Source organism: Danio rerio, chromosome 7, assembly GCF_049306965.1.
Source record: "Danio rerio strain Tuebingen ecotype United States chromosome 7, GRCz12tu, whole genome shotgun sequence".
NCBI classification, from domain to species: Eukaryota; Metazoa; Chordata; class Actinopteri; order Cypriniformes; family Danionidae; genus Danio; species Danio rerio.
In genome coordinates, this window is record NC_133182.1 from 79,160,001 (window position 1) to 79,172,500 (window position 12,500).

General features: G+C 36.8%; 2 protein-coding genes across 6 annotated transcripts in view; both read left to right on the forward strand.

Moving 5' to 3' along the window:
* The window catches only part of dok7a (docking protein 7a), a 20,141-nt gene extending 15,307 nt beyond the window's left edge, over positions 1-4,834 (forward strand). For 2 of the 4 annotated variants that reach the window (XM_073907704.1, XM_073907706.1), the window contains exons 10-13: positions 239-324; positions 2,855-2,930; positions 3,137-3,268; positions 4,166-4,834. In XM_073907704.1, coding sequence (XP_073763805.1) covers positions 239-324; positions 2,855-2,930; positions 3,137-3,268; positions 4,166-4,311 — 440 coding nt within the window. In that variant the 3' untranslated portion in view covers positions 4,312-4,834. The remainder of the gene's footprint in view (positions 1-238; positions 325-2,854; positions 2,931-3,136; positions 3,269-4,165) is intronic. The other 2 variants (XM_073907705.1, XM_073907707.1) reach the window with 1 other exon arrangement.
* A 1,984-nt stretch (positions 4,835-6,818) lies between these two features.
* The window catches only part of LOC571043 (solute carrier family 24 member 2), a 79,738-nt gene continuing 74,056 nt past the window's right edge, over positions 6,819-12,500 (forward strand). Inside the window, exons 1-2 of one of the 2 annotated variants that reach the window (XM_073907713.1) lie at positions 6,890-7,072; positions 7,346-7,468. The gene's annotated coding sequence lies outside the window, so the exon portion shown is untranslated. Of the gene's footprint in view, positions 7,469-12,500 lie in introns of both variants that reach the window. The other variant, XM_073907711.1, reaches the window with a different exon arrangement.

Consider the following 12,500-nt stretch of genomic DNA (forward strand, 5'->3'; position numbering starts at 1 on the left):
ACACTCTAGGTAGACTATGTCTCTCTACTTGCCTACGAAAGCCTCAGGATCCCCCTGGAGGAGCTGGAGTAGTATCTCAGGAGAGGGAAGTCTGGGTTTCTCTCCTGAGACTGCTGCCCCCACAACCCGGCCCTGGATAAGTGGCAGATCATGACATGACATTTTTTTCATCTGGGAAATATATGCTATACTGTTTGTGTTTGACTCTGAGTTGGTGCTGTGGTTTATCTTTGTGCAGAAAACAAAGAGAGAATCTGGCCTGAGAAAGCAAGAGCAGATCCTGACTATGAAATCATGGACAGCCGAACAGAGAGAAGCGCAGAGGTAACTTAATATTACTTAATAAATGCAGTCTAGTCTGTCTACAGTTAAACACGAGCCTAGAGTGCTGTTAACTGTTTAATACAACCTGCGGTAACACTTTATTTTGATGCTTCATTTGAGTATTAGTAGACTGTCTGCTTAATATCTACTGATTCTGCTCCTTTAACAGACATTTAACTGACTATAAAAAAACTTTGCAAGAATATGTCAACTTACCCTAACCCAAACCCAAACCCCAACCTAACAGTCTACTTATAATCTAATGAGAATTAGTTGGCTTGTAGATGCAGTGTACCTTAATCCAACAAACGGACCATCAAAATAAAGTGTGACCTAACCTGCCGTTTTAAACTAGCCATGAGCATGATGTGCCGTCATAAACTAGCTTTTTGTTTAAATCTAGCTTAGATTGTTGTCTGCAGCTGAAAACTAGCCAAGAGCACTCCATATACAGGTAAATACAAGACTAAAGCATCATCTTATATTACAAAACTAGCCTAGAGAGCCATCTACTGTTCAACACTAGCCTAGAGCGCCATCTGCTGTTAAAAATGAACCTAGAGCAGGAATCACCAAACTTGCTCCTGAAGGTCCGGTATCCTGCAGATTTTGGCTCCAACCCTAATCAAACACATCTGAACAAGCTAATCAAGCTCTTACAAGTTATACTTGAACACCCAGGCAGGTGTGTTGAGGCAAGTTGGAGCTAAACCCTGAAGGGCACCAGACCTCCACGAACAAGATTGGTGACCCCTGGCCTAGAGTATTATCTGCTACTAAAAACGAACCTAGAGCACCATCTGCAGTTATAAACTAGCCTAGAGCGGCATCTGCTACTATAAACTAGCCTAGAGCACCATCTGCAGTTATAAACTAGCCTAGAGCGGCATCTGCTACTATAAACTAGCCTAGAGCGGCATCTGCTACTATAAACTAGCCTAGAGCACCATCTGCAGTTATAAACTAGCCTAGAGCGGCATCTGCTACTATAAACTAGCCTAGAGCACCATCTGCAGTTATAAACTAGCCTAGAGCGGCATCTGCTACTATAAACTAGCCTAGAGCACCATCTGCAGTTATAAACTAGCCTAGAGCGCCATCTGCTACTATAAACTAGCCTAGAGCGCCATCTGCTACTATAAACTAGGCTAGAGCGGCATCTGCTACTATAAACTATTGTAGAGCACCATCTGCAGTTATAAACTAGCCTAGAGCGGCATCTGCTGCTATAAACTAGCCTAGAGCACCATCTGCAGTTATAAACTAGCCTAGAGCGGCATCTGCTGCTATAAACTAGCCTAGAGCGCCATCTGCAGTTATAAACTAGCCTAGAGCGGCATCTGCTACTATAAACTAGCCTAGAGCACCATCTGCAGTTATAAACTAGCCTAGAACGGCATCTGCTGCTATAAACTAGCCTAGAGCACCATCTGCAGTTATAAACTAGCCTAGAGCGGCATCTGCTGCTATAAACTAGCCTAGAGCACCATCTGCAGTTACAAACTAGCCTAGAGCGGCATCTGCTGCTATAAACTAGCCTAGAGCACCATCTGCAGTTATAAACTAGCCTAGAGCGGCATCTGCTGCTATAAACTAGCCTAGAGCACCATCTGCAGTTACAAACTAGCCTAGAGCGGCATCTGCTGCTATAAACTAGCCTAGAGCACCATCTGCAGTTATAAACTAGCCTAGAGCGGCATCTGCTACTATAAACTAGCCTAGAGCACCATCTGCAGTTATAAACCAGCCTAGAGCACCATCTGCAGTTATAAACTAGCCTAGAGCGGCATCTGCTGCTATAAACTAGCCTAGAGCGCCATCTGCTACTATAAACTAGCCTAGAGCGCCATCTGCAGTTATAAACTAGCCTAGAGCGGCATCTGCTACTATAAACTAGCCTAGAGCACCATCTGCAGTTATAAACTAGCCTAGAGCGGCATCTGCTGCTATAAACTAGCCTAGAGCGCCATCTGCAGTTATAAACTAGCCTAGAGCGCCATCTGCAGTTATAAACTAGCCTAGAGCGGCATCTGCTACTATAAACTAGCCTAGAGCGCCATCTGCTAATATAAACTAACCTAGAGCGCCATCTGCACTTATAAACTAGCCTAGAGCGCCATCTGCTACTATAAACTAGCCTAGAGCGGCATCTGCTGCTATAAACTAGCCTAGAGCATCATCTGCTGTTAAAAACTATTGTAGAGCGCTGTCTATTGTTAAAAACTAGCCTAGAGTGCCGTCTGCAGAAACTATTTTACAAATCCCAATGCATCCGTTTATCACCACAGCCCATAATGGTTGATCAGATGGTTAGCATGTTTCATCATGCTGCATGCTAGACAAATCAATTCAGTAATTAGTTAGAAACAGTTTTTCTTTTCCCGTTGAAAGCTTGATTCTGTCTGTATAAGCAGATAATGCCGAGCTCTCAGACTGAGCCTGTGCAGACAGGTCACAGGTGAAACCGGTGTCAACACGCCACATTTTAAGCAGGATTCAGACTAACTAAGGTGTGTTTTCTGTGTTTCAGTCAGACGAGTGGAGCAGGTATGATCTGCTGTCAACTGCTGCTGGATCTCAGAGGAGTTTCCATCCTGCGACTGATGGTAAACTAGTGTGTGTGTCTCTGTGTGTGTGTGTGTGTGTGTGTGTGTGTGTGTGTGTGTGTGTGTGTGTGTGTGTATGTGTGTGTGTGTGTGTGTGTGTGTGTGTGTGTGTGTGTGTGTGTGTATGTGTGTGTGTGTGTGTGTGTGTGTGTTGTGCATCTGATTGCTGTTTCAGCTAGTGTAAGTGCGCGTTTGTGTGTTTCCAGCAGAGGGTTCAGACAGACTGAGGGATGCAGTGACGTATGTGAATATTCCCATTAGCCCCTCATGCAGAAAACAGCTGAACTACATGATGGATCTGGAGCTGCAGGAGTCGAGCACTGCTGCCACTTTCAGAGGTGTTGAAAAACAACAATAACAACATACACTTAAAATGGGAAAAAAGTAGAGTAAAAAGTACATTAAAAAGCATAGTATAGTGAATAAAGAGTATAGTATGTTTAAATATAGTATAGTGAATATAAAGTATAGTATATTTAAATATAGTATAGTGAATATAGAGTTTAGTGTATTTATATGTATAGTTTAGTGAATAAAGAGTAGTGTAATTATATACTATATTTATATATAGAGTATAGTATATTTAAATATAGTATAGTGAATAAAGAGTATAGTATATTTAAATATAGTATAGTGAATAAAGAGTATAGTATGTTTAAATATAGTATAGTGAATATAAAGTATAGTATATTTATATATAGTATAGTGAATCTAGAGTATAGTATATTTAAATAGAGTATAGTTAATATAGAGTATAGTATATTTAAATATAGTGTAATAGATATAGAGTATAGTATATTTAAATATAGTGTAATAGATATAGAGTATAGTATATTTAAATATAGTGTAATAGATATAGAGTATAGTATATTTAAATAGAGTATAGTGAATATAGAGTATAGTATATTTATATATAGTATAGTGAATATAGAGTATAGTATATTTAAATAGAGTATAGTGAATATAGAGTATAGTATATTTATATATAGTATAGTGAATATAGAGTATAGTATATTTAAATAGAGTATAGTGAATATAGAGTGTAGTATATTTCAAGATAGTATAGTGAATATGGAGTAAAGAATATTTATAGTAAAGTGAATATAGAGTATAGTATATTTAAATATAGTATAGTGAATATAGAGTATACTGTATTTAAATATAGTAGAATATTTTAAATATAGAGTATAGTGTTGCGTTGGCTCTGTGTTGTTGATGTTGGGTTTGTTCTGCAGGGAGAAATTGCAGTAAATATGCTCAGATCGACATCAGTGCGACGGAAGCGGCTCACAGAGCGGGTTCCCAGCATGCACTGGGGCGAGAGGAAGGCCTGCAGAGACTGGAGCAGCACAGAAGAAGTAGAAGAAAGAAAGAGGAGTGAACACAGAGAGTGAAGAAGAAACACTGAAACACTGACCAAAGCACATACACACCAACATAAACAACCAAATATAAATACACACAAATACATGAATGCAATCATACACACACACACACATATAAACACAAACACAGACACATTCGCACACTCTGCATGAATACGTCATGTTGAGATGATTACAGAACTTCCAGAGAAATTTGTGAAATGCACAAAACAAGAAATGCCTTGTTCTCTGTTACACGGATTCCCTTTTAATATTTTAGTATTACTCCTCATTCTGTTTACTTGCCTCTATTATATCTGCTGCTTTTCTAAACGAGAGAGCACAGAGTCATGTGAAGATATCCATTTGACAGCAAACCACTGATTTTGGATTCAGTTTGGAGTCAGCGCTCGTGTCTTTTGCTGCTGCTGTTTGCTGTTTTTATATATTTAGATATATTTAACTCTATTTTTACTGCGGTTATATCCTCATATATTGTGTTTGCAGTTTTACTGTCAAATAATAAACATCTTATACTGCTGCCGCTTACTGTACATGTTACATTGGGTATATTAAATGTACATTATAATTATTTTATAGTTATATTATAGTTGTATTTAAAAAAAAGGCATTATCCTCACAAAAAATACTGTTTATTATAGAAATCATAGTAAATAATTTTGTGTTTTTAAGTTATACTATAGTAAAGTGTGGCGGCATGGTGGCTCAGTGGTTAGCACTGTCGCCTCACAGCAAAAAGGTTGCTGGTTCGAGTCTCGGCTGGGTCAGTTGGTGTTTCTGTGTGGAGTTTGTATGTTCTCCCTGTGTTGGCGTGGGTTTGCTCCGGGTGCTCCGGTTTCCCCCACAGTCTAAACACATGCGCTATAGGGGAATTGATGAACTAAACTGGCCGTTGTGTATGAATGTGTGAATGAGTGTGTATGAGTGTTTCCCAGTGATGGGTTGCTGCTGGAAGGGCATACACTGTGTAAGACATGCTGTAATAGTTAGCGGTTCATTCCACTGTGGCAACCACTGATAATTAAAGGGACTAAGCCAAACGAAAAATGAATGAGTACTGATTGTAATAAATACTGTAGTATACTTTAGTTTTACTATAGTGAACTGGTGCGTTGTATAAACCCTTTTTGTGTATAAACTACAGTATTGGGTCGTTTGTTTAAATTGTTGTATTACCATAGCAACTGTAGAATTGCCACAACAGATCAATTACTGTAGTTGTTGTGTTACCATAGCGACTGTAGAATCACCACAACAGATCAATCCCTGTAGTTGTTGTGTTACCATAGCGACTGTAGAATCACCACAACAGATCAATCCCTGTAGTTGTTGTGTTACCATAGCGACTGTAGAATCACCACAACAGATTGAGTATTTTACCGTAGAAAGGTTCTAAAACACTTGTTTGTACTATAAATTACTATAGTATTTTTTTTTACTTTACATGGGGAGTTATTATAACAAAGTTAATGTAATGAAGTGTATCTAGAATTTGATGTTTTTAGATATTTTAAATCCTAAAATCACATGTTTACAGCTGGATTTGCGCATCCTTATTACATTATATGAGTAACGAATAACATTTATTGTGATGCCGCGGTCACCATACTCATCAAGCTGGATTTATATAGTGAGCATCTGTGAAACTATAAACAATTATTAGCACAGGTAAAATGTGAAATTTAAGATGTTGTATGGACTTTTTGATGTTATGCTACGACTGCTCCACCAGGCGGCGCCAGAACACAGCAGCAGCAGTTTACTGAGACTTGTTTTGGATATTTTGGGATTTTCTTCCTAGATCTAGTTTCTCAGACCCCAAACTAAAGTACGAATGTAAATAAATGAACATCAGTTGTAGCCTCGGCTATAAGCTTACTTTATTTGAACATGCTTCCCGGAAAAAGTCTTAATTACCATGGTAAAATGTCAGTAACGGATGACCTTTGGTGTTTTGTTCTTGAATATTGTAAATAAGTTACCACATTTGGTCTTTAACATAATACTAAACATTAAGTCTTATAATTACTTCCTGCAAATAATAATAATAACAATAATGATTATAACAATAATGTAATAAAGAAGTGTTTTATTATCTGAAGCTCCTGTACACTGTACAATCAAATATTATCAAGCAAAAATCAGTTTTTTTAGTGTTTTGATTTCGTTTGTTAATTGATTCAATTTATGCATTTTCAGTGAAACAAATAATAATAATAAAATGCAGTTGCTAATATAGGTGCTAAAATAGGCTATTCTTCACATTCATTACAGTAATCGGAATAATGCTGTATAAAAGTCTTTAATAAGCTCGCTTATGCTTTATAGTGTATCATCCCCTATTAATATTACAAACTTACAAATTCGAAAAACTGATAGTAACAATGATAATTAACAGAGCATGTTAAATTGAATTATAAATACATTTAAAACTGTAAAAAAGGAAGAAAAAAATTAACAAATCCTCCTTGTTAAAATGTCGCGATGTTTCGCTGAGTGTAGTACAGCTTCTCTGATTGGCTAACGCAAGATTCGGTTATGCTAATATGTCGAATTGTTTATTTCTAGCAGTCTGTGGACAGAAATGTGTAAAATGATAGTGAAAATAATAACTTTTGCGCACAGTATAATCCCAACAAACACACAACGTTGCCCCATTGCACAAACCTTGCAAAAAGGAGGGTTTTACGTTGCTGCAGCGATGTCACAATGTTGCCATGCTAACATCACGAGGGCCGTTATTGCTTTAAGATTGAGGTTTGCACATTTAAAAATGTTTTCGCACATTCCTCCATTTAGCATTCCCTATATTATCTACTAGGCTAATTTGAATAAAGGGTCCGAAATCACAAATAAATATGACTTGAAAACAACATTAGCACTATTTAATTGACTGAACTATGTTGCACTTTGATATTCATTGGCTGCTAATATGGTTACACTATTTAGAGTTTGCAGATAATACTATTTTGAAGTGATATTGTTAAGAAGAAAGTCGAATGTGCGAATATAAAACCAACTTTACCTCAGTTTCTGAAAGTTGTGCTTATAGTGGTGTGGACGACCACTGTACAACGTTTGACCACTCATCACTGAATCAGTTTAAATGTCAACAGACCGTTGGGCGTCTCATTCATCAACGACCGAGGAGACGTGAGTACTGCTTTATTTCTTCTTGCTAAATAAGATATGTGAATATTCAAACAAACCTACACTTTCTGTTTCACAAGGCAAGATATCTGTTCCAACTTTAACGTACATAAAAAATAATGAGACATAGTGAAATTAATATGAGCGACTTAAAATTTCAGCACTCAGAATCGTTATAAATCTCTCGATTAAACATTTCCTGATCATTTACATTCTCCTTTATCTTTAGTCGAATAGATAATAATGTCTTTCAGTTCAGTTTTTCCCATATCCATCGTGATCAGTCATTTATACGTCACGGAGGTCATCACACGACCCCAGCCGACCCACTGTTTACAAACACACGAGCTGACTTTTATACCAAACACCGCCGTGCGTTTGCGCCCCGTTAAAGGGACAGTTCACTCACAAATTAAAATGTACTCACGATTTCCAAACCTTTCCAAACCTAAAGTTTCTTTATTCTGCTGAACACTGAAGACAGTCTTTAAAGAAGTAATCTGAAAACTGTAACCATTTGCTTCCATAGTAGGACAGAAGTCACGGTTTTCCAGCTTTATTCACTGAATCTTCTTTGTTTTTCAACAGAAAAAAAAGCCAAATAAGTTTGTTATAAGTAAAGGATGAGGCTAAATAGTGATAGAATTGTCCATTAAAGTGTATGAGTTGATATTAATATGCTAATATGCATATTAATTATGCTAATGTGCATATTAATTAAAAGATTAAGTCTAGTCTAATTGCTATAGGGTATATGCCGAGCTAGTGTTGTTCCCATACTGATAAACATCAGGTGACCTGTTATTGTGAATTTTTTTCCATTTTATACGGTTCCTTTTACAGCATCAATGCTGTAATGTCATTAAAATACATTCAGTTAAACAGACTTTGGCATTTATTTAGTTGCTCAAGCGTAAAACAAGACAAAAAGCTGTTTACTCCCACGCACCCGTCAGAATCGGCAGGATAGCGCAGAAGCTCCATTGAATATACTGGGGTAAAATAAATACTTATACAAAGACCAGGGGGGTGGGGGGGATATAGTTTAGTGCAGTGCTTCTTGTACAATCGGAGACCCTCTTTATATCAGATATCCCTCAGCCAGTTTAGATCACTGATTTTTAATGAAAACTGACCTTAAAACTCGCCAATTTTTGCATTGGCATACAGTTCACCGGAAACGCTTAACCCAGACTACTGGCAAATTCAAAGTCCTATTAGCATACTTCAGCATATACCCTATTATATTTATACTCTTCATGGATAGAAATGATTGGTATTCTTCGCTAATATGCCTTTGGGATCTGTGCTAGCTGGTTTAGCACAATAGCAAGGTAGGTTTGTTTAGTTTGTACAGACTCTTGAGTTCGATGTGAATTCTAACTGTGTTTATTGACGTAATAATGTTCTCTCTACAGGTAATGTGATGCTCGGAGGGTTTATAACATCTAAACCAGATTAGGCTACATTTTAAAATGCTCATAATCTGGTTACATTCGAAGTAATGACGGTCTGTTGATGTAATGATTTGTGTGTGTGTGTGTGTGTGTGTGTGTGTGTGTAGTATATATATATATATATATATATATATATATATATATATATATATATATTTATACAACAGTTCTGTATGATTCTCAAATCTTATTGGCTGATAGCCGTGTGATATTCTGTAATATCAGCAGCCGTCCAGCCCAGGGGCGGACTGGCCATCTGGCAATTCTGGCAAATGCCATATGGGCCGGACCAATTTTGAATTTGGGCCGGTCAGTTTTTTTTTTTTAAATATGTATTGTTTTTAAGTGCAGACAACTTTTATCTCTTGCTAGATGTGATATGATGATCATAATAATAATTCTAATAATAATAATAGTAATAATAATAATAAATGTTAAGCAATTGGCCCAATCAGCAACTGCCGCCTGGTTTCAAGATGGGCCGACCCAATCCGAGGTTACCCGGACATAATCAAAATCTGGCAAGAATGTCATATTATTTCACCATCTGTACACCAAAATAAAAAAGTGAATGTGCGTGTCTGTGGGTGGGGCTGTGTCAGTGTGGTAATGTGGGCTGGTGTGGCTACAGTGCCAGGGCTGAATTTTTGTCCCAGTCCGCCCCTGGTCCAGCCTCTTTACCCTTTGTGTATTACTCCACCCACATACAGCCAGCAGAAAGCAGACACTACAGATCTACAGTTTAAAAGATGCACGCTCAGCTGTTGAACTGTCAGCTTATGGTTTGAATGCGGAAGAAAGTAGTCCCTCATACAAAAGGGTTTTTGAGACTCTCCATGTTTGATTTTGTTTTTATATACACAATTATGCCGTCAAACTGTTGTATAAACACAATATCACACTCGTAGCAGTGCGATATGGCTGTATATTGGCACTGGTGGGGGCACTAAGGCACTCGGCCTGCTGCCTTGTGCCAACGCACGCCTCCCACCAGTGCTGATATACAGCCATATCGCACTGCTACGAGTGTGATATTGCTCATATATATAATCAAGTTAGTGAAAGAGAGAGAGAGAGTGTGTGTTTGTGTGTGTGTGCGTGCGTGCGTGCGTGCGTGTGTGCGTGTGTGTGTGTGTGTGTGTGTGAAAGAGAGACACACAGAGAGACAAAATGTGTGTGTGTTCTGGACTCTGCGTGGGCAATAGTATTAGATTCAGCAGAAATGTACCTCATGGGTCTGCACAGTACAGACAAGCAATTACTCGATTAAACAGCTCAAACACACTTGTACACACACACACAAACACACACGCACGCACACACACATACACAATGTCAACACGTTCACATCCGACTTCTGAGATTGCCAGAAACACAATATTTCAGGAGGATAAAAATACAGTCTCAATTTTAAGTAGAAAATAACCGATATGTCACACACACACACACACACACACACACCATTCCAGCATATGTTTTACTGCATTGTAGAAATACAAGTGTCATTTCGTGAGAAGAAAATGGACCAAATAAAGGCCGTTAAGCTTTCTTTTCTTGAAAATTAAAAAATAATTATCTTAAACTCTCAATATTGCAATTAATTATTGCCTGCAAAAATATTCTGACATTATTAAAAAAACAGACATTATTAATTGATGAATTTATCTATTTACAAGGCATTGGTATATGTATAGAGTCTATTTAAGTATAGTAAATAAAGAGTATAGTATATTTAATTGTAGTATAGTGAATATAGAGTATAGTATATTTAAATATAGTATAGTGAATATAGAGTATAGTATATTTAAATATAGTATAGTGAATATAGAGTATAGTATATTTATATATAGTATAGTGAATATAGAGTATAGTATATTTAATTGTAGTGTAGTGAATATAGAGTATAGTATATTTAAATAGAGTATAGTGAATATAGATTATAGTATATTTATATATATAGTATAGTGAATATAGAGTATAGTATATTTAAATATAGTATAGTGAATATAGAGTATAGTATATTTATATATAGTATAGTGAATATAGAGTATAGTATATTTATATATAGTATAGTGAATATAGAGTATAGTATATTTAAATAGAGTATAGTGAATATAGAGTATAGTATATTTAAATATAGTATAGTGAATATAGAGTATAGTATATTTATATATAGTATAGTGAATATAGAGTATAGTATATTTAAATAGAGTATAGTGAAAATAGAGTATAGTATATTTATATATAGTATAGTGAATATAGAGTATAGTATATTTAAATAGAGTATAGTGAATATAGAGTATAGTATATTTAAATATAGTATAGTGAATATAGAGTATAGTATATTTATATATAGTATAGTGAATATAGAGTATAGTATATTTAAATATAGTATAGTGAATATAGAGTATAGTATATTTATATATAGTATAGTGAATATAGAGTATAGTATATTTAAATATAGTATAGTGAATATAGAGTATAGTATATTTAAATAGAGTATAGTGAATATAGAGTATAGTATATTTATATATAGTATAGTGAATATAGAGTATAGTGAATTTAAACAGTATAGTGCATATAGAGTATAGTATAATTAAAATATGGCTTCACGGTGGTGCAGCGGGTAGCACTATCGCCTAACAGCAGGTAGGTTGCTGATTTGAGTCCCCGCTGAGTCAATTGGCCTTTCTGTGTGGAGTTTGCATGTTCTCTATAGGGGAATTGATTAACTAAATTGGCCGTAGTGCATGTGTGTGTATGGGTGTTTCCCAGTGTTGGGTTGCAGTAAAAAATGTATGCTGGATAAGTTGGTGATTCATTCTTCTGTGGCGACCCCTGATTAAGCTGAAAACAAAATGAATGAAATATAGGGTATAGTATTTTTATTCAATCCTTCATTTTCTCTTCGGCTTAGTCCCTTTATTAAACTGGGGTGCCACAGAGGAATGAACCACCAACTTATCCAGCACGTTTTTACGCAGCGGATGCCCTTCCAGCTGCAACCTATCACTGGGAAACATCAACACACACACACACACACACACACACACACACACACACACACACACACACACACACTCATTCATTCACACTCATACACTTATATACTTAAATATGGTATAAATAAAACAGTCTGAATGGCGTTTTGGTGGTTGTCTTCTGTAAATAACGAGTAAGATTATATATTAGTGTTTTTTGTTCATAAAAAGTTAATTAGTTTATTTTATTAGTTTACACAAACACATTCTATCGCACATATTTTAGCAGATAAGTTGCGTCATGATTTCTGTTTTGTATAAGTTTTGCTGCTCTGTCCAGTCATTTTGTGTGAATGGGAGAGAGTGAGAGTGTGTGTGTGTGTGTGTGTGTGTGTGCGCGCGATAAAGAGAGCGAGCATGAATGATTTGCTCTTTTCCATCAGTCGAAACTCGTGATGATGCGCGAGTCCGAGAAGAGAATGCGCCCGCTGTCACCACGGCAACGCTTCCACGCAGCGCGCGCCGTGACGTCACGGAGCCACACGGCGGCGCGGAGTCGTGCTGGGCGACACCTGTGCGCGCGCACACACTCATACA